At 37.7% G+C, this 13283-nt stretch overlaps 1 protein-coding gene across 1 annotated transcript; it reads right to left on the bottom strand.

Annotated features, from left to right (window-relative positions):
• Positions 1-11: 11 nt before the first annotated feature.
• On the bottom strand, positions 12-12997 carry LOC140344821 (BEN domain-containing protein 7-like). The gene is made up of 5 exons (XM_072432029.1): positions 12873-12997; positions 8214-8476; positions 7315-7540; positions 4814-4939; positions 12-1912 (listed from the first exon to the last, which is right to left on the bottom strand). Exons 1-5 carry the CDS (start codon positions 12979-12981, stop codon positions 1854-1856), a joined length of 783 nt encoding a protein of 260 aa, XP_072288130.1. The 5' UTR covers positions 12982-12997; the 3' UTR covers positions 12-1853.
• Between the last annotated feature and the right edge of the window lie 286 nt (positions 12998-13283).

Here is a 13283-nt window from a genome sequence, read left to right as displayed (position 1 = left end):
AACACCCCACAGCAACTGGACACACAAATCCTACACACAAATGTCCTAGTGAACCAGAGTTACAACAGTTATGCAATTACCCCCTCAACTGCTCAACCAAAATTTAAGTCCAGCCATTATAAGTGGACCTTAATAAAGCGATCCACCAACGCCTTCGGCTCAGTTCCTCTCTCGCCTGCCTTGGAGGTTCAGTTTATGAGTTTCAAGCAATGCATTTTAGTATTCCTAGAATATTTAAAGCATTTGAAAAATTGTTAAGAGTAGGTGTTGGTTCTTAAAAGTTGCAGAAAGTGGATGAACTTAGATGCACAACTTTTACCAATGGAGTCCCAAAGAGATACGGGAAGGTAAACAACTGTCATCAACCCAAAAGTAAAAATGAAGGCTTGCCAAACTGACCCTTTAGTTTTTTTTTTTTTTTAAGCACCTGTATGTTTTTTAGTTAGTAAAGAAGCTGAGATGTGGGGCAGGCACAGTGATGAAAGTTTCAGTCTAATTTTTTAAAGCATCGTGTTAAAGGAATGATTTACTTTGGTGTACTCCATTCTGATTAAGTTTTTCCATGGCAATGTACCAGGGCTTTTGGTGCATCGCTAGGCTCTGGAAGTGTTAGGTATGAAACACACAAATGACAAAATATCTTTTCTACAACTAAACCAACTTATAAAAAGCAAACTTTTTATGGGTAAACCTTCAGAACCAAAAACAGAGATGGGGCTCTGCTAGTGCAGGGGAAATAGTATTGATCTTATACTTCTCCAAATGTCAGTGAAAAGGTATTGAGTAATAAATCTGGTCGGGAAAACTGACAGCAACTACCGTAGTAATTTAGGAAGCAAAGGAAGCCCTTCCCCTTAAAAATATTTGACAGCATAACTCCAGGCAGATGCTAAACAATGCTGATAAATGTATTCACGACCTGAATTTGTACTAATTCCAGCCTCTTGTAAAGGCACTGTCCATAAAAAGTATGGGCAGTAATTTGGGCAAATTGGGTATCCTGTATTTACAGGTGATGACAAGAAACCTGCTAACAGGAGGATAGGACAGAAAAACTTATCAGTCCTTTTCTGCTTTATTGTTCAATCAAAGCCTTGGGCATTGGGCTGACTTGTGTTGACTGCAGCAGAGACAAGTTTGGTCACCATGCTGGTTGTGCTATGTTATACAACTGTGTATATCGCAGGATGGACAGAAACACAAACAAATGTTTGGCTGTTTGCCTGGAGTTCAACTGTAAAACCTATATGACTGAACAAACAATGTGGAGCACCCACTATTCTTGCTGCCATTTTCCACAGGTCTAGGGGCACACTGGACAACACCATTGTTCATCCTGTTTTCCAGTACAGTACACAAAAGGAGTTATCCATAACTTTACAGATGTAACATATAAATAAATGTAAATGTAACCTATTGTTACTACTTTTTTACTGACAATAAAGCGTCATCTCTGAAAAATATGCACTGTTATCTTGAAAGACATTTCCCCAGTAAAGATTTTTAATAAATTACTGCACAAATTGTTGCAGTTAGAATGAAATTTCATATCAAATTATGTATTCCTAATGGCTCTGAAAAAGAGCTAAGTGCTTTGATAGTTCAATGCCATGGAAATTCTTTTTTGCCATAAGTATGTTATTTGTAGCTGTGCACCACAATAACAACAACAGGAGTTTTCCTCTGCTGCACAGACCTATCAGTCCAAACTGTCCACGTTTCGTTTTACCAGTGTTAACAATGGCATTCCTTACAGTGACGTCCTTCATGAAAGTAAGAAACACACTCTGCTGAAAATATCAGGAACTCATGCTCAAAGCATCTTCTCGTGACACATACTTCATACATGTGACTTAATACCCCGCCTTAGAATGAAGCCACATTTCATTATCAGTGGTTTGCAGAGGATTTCCTGAAGAAATAAAAGAACGCAGACAGAATATTGTATTAATTATACCTCCCAGAATGTTAAACAAGAGTTATATATAACAGTTTTTTGAAAAATTGTGTTTGTACTGCAATACTTCGAGTTTCTTGCATGTGTAAATATTCTCAAATTTATTTCCAGTGCATATGGGGAACCACACAATCCTAGATGCATTTATTATATTGGTATTGACATCTGCCTCCCTCACTCTGAGCTTGGACCTGCCTTCATATTTCAACAATCCAAAGTGGAAACCTTTTTAGGCCACTGTGGCTCTTGCCCTGGTCTTTTAAAGTACAAGGCTTAAGTCTGGAGCAGTGGCGTTGGAACATGGACTACAGATGTCGACTAGGCTCCTTGCTCCAAAGTTCCCCAAGACTACTGTCTGTTGCAAAGGATGTGTAGGTAGGATGTGGCTGCCATTGCTGAAGTAATGGGCTTCCTCCCCACCTGTAACAGTAGGTTAGTGGAAGTTCACAGCAAAAGCTCTATATAACTTCTCCTTGGTACTGGTTACACATGATGTGCATTTGCTGCTAAACCTAAAGTCTGGTGAGTAAGATTAAAGAAGGGAAGGGAGAACTGGTTGGAAAGGTCAGGACGAGTGAAAGTACAGGGAGAGGTATTGTGGGTTCGGCATGGGGGTAGTCTGTAAAGAATAGGGGATTTAGAGCAGTGGGAGAGATCTGAACTTGGTGAGGATGTGGGCCTGATGCAAAAGATTTGCACTGTAGGAAATGTAGACTTGATAGGAGGGGGTTATACTGGGAGGTGTAAGTAATGTTTGAATATTTATCTATGGCCTGCCTGTACACACTCAGGCAGGCACAGCCCTGAACTCTGTGTCACACAGTCCTAACCCATAAACTCTCTGCTATGCACTCCTGACCTCTGCACTCTGTGCATAAAATAATCCTGAATCTTGCAATTCATGCATTACACAGTTCTAACCTCTGTAATGTGCAAACATTTTTCAAGTCATTTGTGCATTATGCACTCCTGACATTACAGTAGGAACAAGGTTTGAGGACACAGTCACTTGGGCTTCTTGCTCCAAAAGGGCATGTGCCTAATGGGGAAGGGTCTTGTGCACTGGGGAACATCTGTAGCTTCACCCCTGCTCCAGGGAGTTTTGGGGTTAGCTCCAGGACACTGAAGCCTAATGAACACTTGCAGGAATCTGCACAGTAGAGGTTATGCCAGTAAGAAATTAATCTGACCTACTTGTTTCCTTTTAACAAGGTAATAAATGTCATAAGAAAGAAGTTGGGTAAGGTACAGTGGAAGCTGATAGTCTAATCACAGAGGTTTTCTTGTAATTTGAAAGTATACATTTATTATTTTTCTATTGTACCTGTTTATTATCTAGCTGCTACTTTGTGTAGACATATTTTAAAACCCAAAATAAGGGGAATGTGAATGTTACTCACAAAGTAATCACACTGTTCCATGCAGAGCAGAGAGAATGAATATACAAACGACACAAAAGCACTGCATAAAGTTTCTTAATACAGCTTACAAGTACTCAGGGGATGAGTGAGAAGGAGAAAATAGTGAAAAATTTAATGAAAAGTGAAAAAAACAATATTAATTCCAGGGCTGCCCTCTGCAGAACACTAAGGATCACAACATTGCCAACTGTTGTTAGTTTGTAGATTTGTTTTGATTATGTGCACAGGCTCTCTTATTGGACTTTAATAATCTCAGACCAGAAGGCAATCCAGAAGACATGAAACACTGTAAAACATTCCCCTACATATGATGGGTAACATAACTGAGGTTAAATAAAAGTGTCCTTTTTATCATTTAAAACCTGCTCTAGACCTGTGTGTCTCCATACTGTTAAAGTGTTACTGTAGCAATGGATAGACAGTAGGAGTATTGGGGCTCAGGTATATATGTCTTTTGGCAAACACAGGCTTTTACATTTAAACACAGATCAGTTTAAATGCAATAAATGTAATGTTAAAGGCTTTCAAATGATCTGCAGTGAATGCAACGCAAACACATCTTAACAGCAAATGCAACACCACGCATAGCTGGTCAGAGATAGCCTCAGAATTGTCATCACACTGTACATACTATTGAGGTTAAAAGGTATTTTCTGACCTGTGTTTGATGTATGTATTAAACACAGTTAAACAAGGTACTTGTACACAAACTAAAAGAAAAATGACAGACTCAACCTCTATTCAGCGTGACCAAAATCTTTTACAACCTAGACCTTCTATAGTATTCATATGCAAAATGGCAAACGTAATGATCTAGGAAAAACCAAATGGAATGGGAATAGATATAACTAGTAAGGATAGGCAGAACCTAAATAGCATGGCAGAAAGGATCTAATATTGACAATGTACACTTCATGAATATAAAGGTGACAATGCCTTTCTTCCCTATATAACTAATTAATAGAAAAAAATAGAGGGCACAGCTAAAGTAAGTGCCTCTCCTGCCTTTGCATCACTGTGTTCTGCATTGTGCTGTCAAACAGACTGCTTAGTCCCACAGATTACACAGGAAGATTGAGGTTCTCCCTGTGTAACTAATGACCCTCTGCTTTCAGTGTGACAGCTGCCTGCTTTATATCTGGCACTCTGTGTGTATGTGATTTCCTCTGTGTATTTGTGTGTCCTGTTTTGCATTCATTTATGAATAAACGTTACTATCTTATCCATGTTTCCCTCTAAATCGGATGACAAGAAATGCCACTTGGTGTTGCAGACTACTCCCAGCATAAAACAGTGCAGTGGAAAATAAAACAAATGCTTTCTGTAACATTTCATGACAAGGAACATGGATACACTTTGTCACTTTACAAGGTGCAGTTTATGGTATTAGAAGTAGCAGCACAGTATTTGTTCCAGTTAGTTGCCAATTACTCACCTAGGTCACAGCCTCTTTTTAATCTGCGCCTGGCGAGTTTGATCTGATCCTGGAGAATTTGTACCCAATGTCGTGGACCAGGGACCTTTTCCACATTGTTAGCAGCACAGTATTTCTCTGTGAAAACTGACAAAAAAGAATATATAACACTGTAAAGAAAAGCAGATTGATGGAACGTTGTCTCTTCTACGAGAAGACAGAAATGTACAATTTCCGGGAACAATCCTAAATGTGTATAAAAACTGCATTAATAATATTAGAGGAAAGTGGCTCAAACTGCTGCATATACAAAATGGTAATGAAGGCTCAATCACTCTGCAGATGAGATGTGTTTGTTCATCCTCATTTGAACTTGCTAATACAAAAGAGCAGACAATGCAGCACACTTATTTCAAAGATCAGGACATGCTCTGCAGTAATTTTAAGATAAAAGACACATTTTACTGCCTATCACTACTGAAAATGTTAAAACATTGTTGTAGGAGACTATGATTTTTTTTAAACCTTAGATAAACAGGTAACAGGAACACTGAAATGTTAAGCGTTCTTGCAGGAAATTGCTGTTCTGGGTTCCCTGCGGTGCTGAACAACTGGTCATATGATATCTGCTGAATGGGATGCAGGAACTGATGTTTAGGTAGGGTCAGCCAATTAACAACTCTACCTGAACTCTGATGTTCTTCCCTAACAGTGATGCCAAATAATATGTCAAATAATTGGCTCCAAAAGAAAGCATAGTAAGGTTGGTGTACCAGTGGAGTACCAGTTTTAAAGTTTTGGACACAAATAGAGAAATGTCCCTTAAAGGGGGCTGTGTCAACCCTGATTGTACAAATTCAAAAATAAAGAGATAAACAGCTGGGTTTTTTTGGCAAACGTGGGTGTTGTATTCAGTTATGAACTCCCATAGAATACATTAGAATAGTCATACACAATAGTATGTGCAAAACAACGATTAATTTGTATGACGGGAAAGTAGCCAGCCCACTGCTATTTAATTGTACTAGACAATAATAACCTACTGTAATAATGCCAAACATGGAATGTATTGACTGCAAGGATCACAATAAAAAAGGTGGCGCACACCTGAAGAACCCGGATTGATGCGTTTCGCTCAAATCAGGGCTTCTTCAGGGGTGTCTGTGCGCTTGACAAAGCAGTTGTAGGTAGAACAAGAGTTATGAATCCCATTCCAAGTAGGTAATTCTAGTAAAAAAATGGAAAAGTATTCAAGGCCATCATATCTCTGGTGTGTAAGAGAGGAAGATTCCTCCTTGTGTAAAAGAGGCTGGGGGGGGGGGTTCCTCCGTAAGGAGAAGAGAAAAGAGCAAGCAGCTCCTGTGTCAGAGAGACTGTGAAAAGGGGAGGGATTCCTCCGTATGGAGAAAAGGAAGGAGCCGCAGCCGCAGCTCTCCTGTATCAGAAAGGCAGCCTGGAACAGACTTTTCAATATTTCTACTAGAATAACCTACTTGGAAAGAGCCCCTCTTGGGATTCATACCTCTTGCTCTACCTACAACTGCTTTGTTAAGCACAGACACTCTGAAGAAGCCCTCGTTCCGGCGAAACATGTCGGGTCCGGGTCCTCTGGCTGCGCGCCACCTTTTTTATTGTGGTCCTTTGCAGTCAATACGTTCCATGTTTGGTAATATTATAGTAGGTTAATATTGTCTAGTACAATTAAATGGCAGTGGGCTACTTTCCTACCATACAAATTGTTTTTTTGCACATGCAAAATGAGTTCATCACTGAATACAGCACACACGTTTGCCAAAAAAACCCAGCTGTTTATGTCTTTTTTTTTAAATGGCTCCAAAAGAAGCCTAAAGCAGGTTTAGTTGGTGATGTTACTAAAGTTTAAATGACTACATTTAGTACACAATGTGGGCATCATAATTTGAATATACATCCACTTTAATGAAATAAAAACTGATGATTAGTGTTCATTTAACACTTTCAATTGAAATTGTCAGGTCTCATTGTCAGAAGGGATTTAAGCCCATTGAACAGCCTGGGTCTAGGAAGCCAAAGGGTACACAGGTAACACAGATACTTGCTGGCAGCCAAGGACAAGTGGCCAATATTGCATGTTGTGTCTCTGCAGCTGATCTTTTTACCTTTACATGGCTTGACATCTATGTTTTAGAGCCTCCAGCAAAGAGAGCAGTAGCACAGAAGGGTCTAAAATCTTGCACTTTAAACTTGCATTTGACTCCCTGGCCTGTTAGCTTTTTGTCAAAGGAACATGGCATTTTAGGTTACTAGTAATCACAGGAATTTGCAGAGCCTGATGCACTGAAATAAACTTAGGAGGAATATTAGAAACAATATGCAGTTAGAATGTGTTTCCTTTTTTTAAAGGCAAACTTTTCTGCAAGCCATAAATAAACTACTTCCAGCAGCGAATCCAGCAATTACACTGTTCCTCTATGTTTTCCAATTTTAACATCGCCTGGCTATAAAACACAGGTGAAACACATACCATATGACTCTATGTATACCTTTTATTGCTCCCACAATATTTTGATCCAATCCTTGCCTGTTGTCATTGAGTCCACGCTTCCGTTTTCCATTAGGTAGTGATGATGCCAACGTTTTATCATCAAAAAAAGCACAGACAAGTTTTCTGAAGAGCAGGCTCCCTGACCTCTTGTAATTGGAAAGTATGGAGTCAAGCTGGGATTTTGGCATGAAGACATCAAACCCTTCAGCCAACTGTACATCTGGCTATTAAAATAAATAAATAATGTAATAAATATAGATATCATTGTGACTACAGTTATTAGGTACTATATATACACAGCAATGCCTCGTTTACATGTGATTACATAAAGTGGCTTATCAATTGTACTTTTCTCTAAATCACAGTTTTTCAGCCAAGTGTAACCTTTTTTTTTTACATTGACAACACTGATTAAACATGATAAAGCCATCACATCTTCATGTATTTATCTAATCTCTTGGCAAATTAGCTACTCCTCTAGGATAAATGTTATATAAAGAATATAAGAAGCAGAATCCTATTAATGCCAGCTTTTTACTACAATATTAAGAATATAACAAGCAGAGTTCTATTAATGCCAGCCTTTTACTACCAAAAATGCATAAAACCATACATATATATGAGATTTACAATTACATGATATAACTAGAGATCCATGTTTTGTAATAAAATAAAAGAATATATGTTACTATAATGGTCATGTAATAGGACGACGTGGCAGTTTACAAAAGACTACACCTTAAAAAGGCATAATTTAAATAACCAAGTTATTTATAGAAAGTAGTCTGTAAAGGACAAATGCTAATGCTTTTAGTTTTAGTGTAATGAGAAGCCGTGTGAGACTCATTACTTTGATGAAGGCCAAAGCAACTAATTAACCTTTGCATTGCAACTTACATCGGAAGATGACGAGTTGACAACAATACCAAATCCCGGCACATGATTCTCTTCTTTCTTGACATGCTCTGCTTGTAATAGACTGGCCCTTTCTGGAAGTATCACAGTTTTATGTTCTCTCACACTCATACTGTGTGCACTATGGACCGGTGTCACAGCTATATTCTTTGGAAGAACTTTTTTCTTCATTATTCGTTTCCTTGACAAAACTGCCTTCTGGGAGCAAACACAAGACTGCGAAATCTGTTGCCGGCTTTGTGCCACTGCATAAAAAGATGCAAGCATATGGATAAAAGATGAGTTAATTTACTAGCTTCGGTATGTTAGTACAATAAGAAAAAATCTATAGAATCTCCAGTTTTATTGCCAAGTTGGACAAATTAACATGGACGTTAGAAGGCAAATTTATTGCAAGCAACAGCGGTTCATTTTACTGAGGCCAGGAGAACTGCTTTCAAAGATCCAGTACAGGGACGGGTCATAAAACCTAGGTGAATTGGATACATGTCTGAGATTGAACATCTATGAATTACATCAGATATGGAAACTAGATTAGGGTATTTACACTAAGATAAGTTTCAGAACTCACATAATTAACAACACAAATTCTAGTTTCCTACTTAAGAATGTATTAATGAAAAACTATTTCTAGTTACTAAAGAAATGGAAATACACCCATAGTGATGATAATAATGGACAGCTTTAGCCTAAAGGCTACATTACATGACAAGTTCTTTGATTGTTCTCCAACAAAAGTGGAAACTACCGTCTTACAGCTAACTCAAAGAAATGTGAGGTGTTACATGGACTAAATGGCTCTGCAATAGCAGGGATAATTGCAGTATTAGCCAGGGATACTTGACTTTAGTCAGTGGATCTTATGTATAATTCCCAGTTATGCAGCAGCACGTTTTAAAGACTGTCCCCTTTCCATGTCTTGCTTTTAATGTTTCAGCTGTCAAATGCCAGAACATTTCTTCTCCACTAAGGTTCTGACATGATAGTTTAATGATGGAATGGGACTTGATGTAGGAAAGGGTGTGGGACTAAATCTTGACCTGGGTGGAGGTTGAAGACTCATGCACAGCAAGGGTCTAGAATACAAAAGAGCTTTGCAAGGATCAAAAATTGTTATTTTGATTAGGAAGACCAATCCAGGTATTTGTAAGCCCCGCAAAATAGGTTGACTATGAAAAAGCAAGTCAGCCAATCAACTCTTATTGTGAGAAGGATTGAAGAGGGGATGACTGAAGAGGTCAGGGACTGATCACATACATGCAATCATTTCATGATCCAAATAACTAACTGAATGAGGCAGCAAGTATCCAGGCATTTTCATTATTTATTTTATTTCATAGGCTAGACAGAACAAAGAGTTAAAAGTGGCAAGCGATAACTTAATAGTAAATAATGATCATTAGAAAACACTAAGCTTATAAACTGTCATGCAGACTATTAGCTTTAGTAAGAATTAATTAATGATTTTATTAATGTCAAAAGTGTGCTGTATCATGATGACTAATCCATTTCGTAAACTGTAATATGTAAACAGATAAGCATGGTTTAAAGAAACACCCACACATTACAGATGATGCAGTATAAAGCACACTTAATTTCATAGCAAGACAAGCCGCCTATAGACAAATACACTGGATGACTAGACGAGATAATGAACAAATTGAATTCATTACCAAAGCAGTGCAAACAACAGCAGAGCTGCATAAGGCCGGTCAAACATAGAATTATTTTTTAGAAGATTTAGAAAAGAAGACTTAGAAACTATTCTAGCCACTAAACAATGATCACAGCATTTTGATTGGCAACTGACTTGCTGGAAAATCATACTTTACAGATGATGCAAAGTTATTAGTGTAATCATTTAGAGAACACAGCAATTTTATTATATCTGAAACATATCTGCTACAGTTTAAAGTGTAAATGATCCAAAAAATATATCTGAATACCTTAACACTGTAAGGCTTCCTTCACTTTTGCATTTTGTACAAAAGCCTGGAACCTATTTAATGTACAGTGCTGCGTAATATGTTGGCGCTATATAAATCCTGTTTGTTAATATTAATAATAATAATAATAATAATAATAATCTGCGAAGAACAGGTATTTTCTGACAGTATCTGCTTTTCTCCATTCATTACCCACTTCCTGTTTCCTCCCTTCATACTAACAAATGCAGATGACCACCTGGATGTGATCTGTAGTAGCCACTTGAAAAAACACTTCATGTCATTTTTTTTACTGCAGGTAATTTAATTCAGAGGCTGGTGGGAGATTTGGTATTGGGCACCGTTCCCCTTCTGCATACTATACTTGAAAAGAAAGCGATAACTAATAAAATGTTTCATATATTGCCTGAATATTATCCCAAGGATTTCAGTGTTAGTAAGATCTGTAAAATGAAAAGGACATGCAAAGGAAGCATACAACAAGATACAACAGCATTTTAAAAGTCAGAAACACATTTATCAGTCTCTTTCACATGAATACGGTCTGTAGCAGCAGTTCTAATGGAGTTAATATAATCACTGCACATTCCTGATTCATTTGATTTAATACTGGACACCATAACAAGCAATATGCAGTCAAGCTCAAGGAGCATTTGTTGCCAGGGCACCAGACGTATTTTTGTACTGACAAACACCTTATTATTGTTTGGCCTTGATGTAGTCCCTGGACCTTTTCAGCGAATGCCTGATTTTATTGCAAATTGGTTTACTTGTATTGGGGTTATTAGAATATGAGAGTTACAAATCTTGTAAGTTTAATGAAGTACATGCATCACAAGTTGCTTTTTTTTGGAATAGCTTTCTCCCTGTTTTTCAGAAATATTGATCTTATGCTGAGAAATATATCTAATGAACAGGAAACTGAAAAATAATCAAAAACGGAGATAGAGATTGCTGCTGAAACCTGCAGGATTCCTTTTGTGATAATGAATTGAGCCCATGTATATATATATAAAAAATCTTTATATGTAATTAAAGAAAACTTGTAGAGGGAGTCAAGTAGTATGTGAACTCTGCAAGTACAAATTCTTGTTGTCTTAATGTCATGTTATCCAATAATCACATAACAAGTATGCAAATAAATAGTTCTGAATTTGCTCCAACTTCACTGGATGCGTCTTTATTTCAGGCAGGTCAGTTACTGCCAACACAGTGGGTCTGATTTATTAAAGCTCTCCAAACTTGGAGAAGATAGCCTATCATGGGAGAACCACGTGATCCTGCAAACCTAGAATGGATCTGGTCCAGGATGTAAAACATTTGCCAACTAATAACAAATAAATATTTTTGAACTTTGCTGGATCACCCAGGTTCTCCCATGATAGCCTATGTTCTCCAGTTCTGGAAATCATGTACAAGGAGTATATTGAAGCTAGAGATAGCCAGATAACTGGAATTTCATGGACAAGCTTTGCAATAGCAGCCTATAAGCTTCTATCAGTACAGATATACTTTAAGGGTTGTAAATTGTCTAGTATAGTATAAGCAGATACATTCTACATGATACAGCTAGGTACCACTGCCATTACAGCCCTTTTACAGTTGAAAATTCAGTCTTGACTGATGTTCCCTAAAGAAAGATTTATAATACAAAAACAACCAAAAATATACTAAGAGAATTAAGGCTTGATGGCACAAAAGTTGTGAAAAGAAAAAAAAAACTGAGCAAAACTACAATTTATGTGTGGCACTACAATAAAACCTTCACATACCTGTGGTCAGGTTCTAATACAGGTGCTATAAAAAGTTAATTCTCTTCTCATTACACAGGTAACACAGGTGCAGAGTGTGGAAAGGGATTGCTAGGTTTTCTGTATGTAACATGCCACAGAGTAAGTTGGAAATCTATGAGCTCTACTCTCTATAGTTGTTTGGTTTCCACACTAATGAAGAGGCAGTAGGCACCAAGACAGGCAACAATTGCTACTGGGTGTTGGGATCTAAATGTCACACAGTAAGCGGCATAGTGTCAAAGGTTTATCATCAAAGGTAGAGTCCCTTGTAACTGTTAATAGAAGTAACTTCTGTATATATATTTAGTGAAGAATTAAACCTATATTGGAAGAAACCACTTGATCTCTACATGGCACTCCTTTTTCCACTCTGTGGGGTGTACTGTGAGTAAATAGAGATACAGAATGGGGTGCTTATGACTTGCTCCCCTTTGTGCCAGATAGCAGGGCTGATTTGCCGTACATACTGCTGTCTCTTGGGGACAGAAAGAGAGTCCTTAATGCTGCATACGATCTGCCATATGTGAGATATCAAAGGCTTTCTCAACTTTACTTCTGATAGCCAATCCGAGCAGCTGGGGTGCAAAAAATGGCAAATGTGTGCAGATGGGGAAGGCAACAGTTTGAAGACCATTTTCCATTTACAGGCAAAGTACTTCTGTTCAAAGGACTTCTGTTTTTATGTACTAATCCTTGCAACTAAATGTAATAATGAGCTACAAAAACAATGAGACTTTATAGAGAAAAGTAACCCATCATAACCAATAATATATAATTTTTTTATTTAAATTGTTCAATTGTAATATCCCCAATCACTTTTGTCAAAAAAAAAAAGAAGAGAAAACAAAATAAATAAAGGCGTCTTTCCATGTACACAGTTGTGTTAGTATAGTGTAACATACTTGCTTGTACTTGCATAAACTTCCGCATCGCTTTAAGCTCCTGGAGGATGGCCTGTAGAGTAGGCTGACAGTTACATGTACAACACTTTGTCTCTGTTGCAGAATTCATCAGGGGCAACTGACCTGTAAATAAGAGGTAATCTGTCATTGTACTGGAATTGACTGAATAATTTTAAACCCTTAAATTAAAGTACCTGAAATTTTACCTGAAATGGACAGTGCGCTTAATGTGTTAAAATCATGGAAATCATTACCAAGATTAAGTGAACTTGGGTACACTTTAGAGGCCGAACAGAAGACAAAAATACTCACCCTAGTACACAGGTCGACTGTCAGTAGCAGATATCAGGAACTTAGTTTATAAATCTTGTCAAGGTGGTATTCCAGTGTTTTGGAAATCTACAGTCACTC

This window comes from Pyxicephalus adspersus, unplaced genomic scaffold (genome assembly GCF_032062135.1).
Source record: "Pyxicephalus adspersus unplaced genomic scaffold, UCB_Pads_2.0 Sca48, whole genome shotgun sequence".
In the NCBI taxonomy this organism is placed as follows: domain Eukaryota; kingdom Metazoa; phylum Chordata; class Amphibia; order Anura; family Pyxicephalidae; genus Pyxicephalus; species Pyxicephalus adspersus.
Note: the sequence above shows the minus strand (reverse complement) of the source record. Positions and strands in the feature narration are given on the sequence as shown.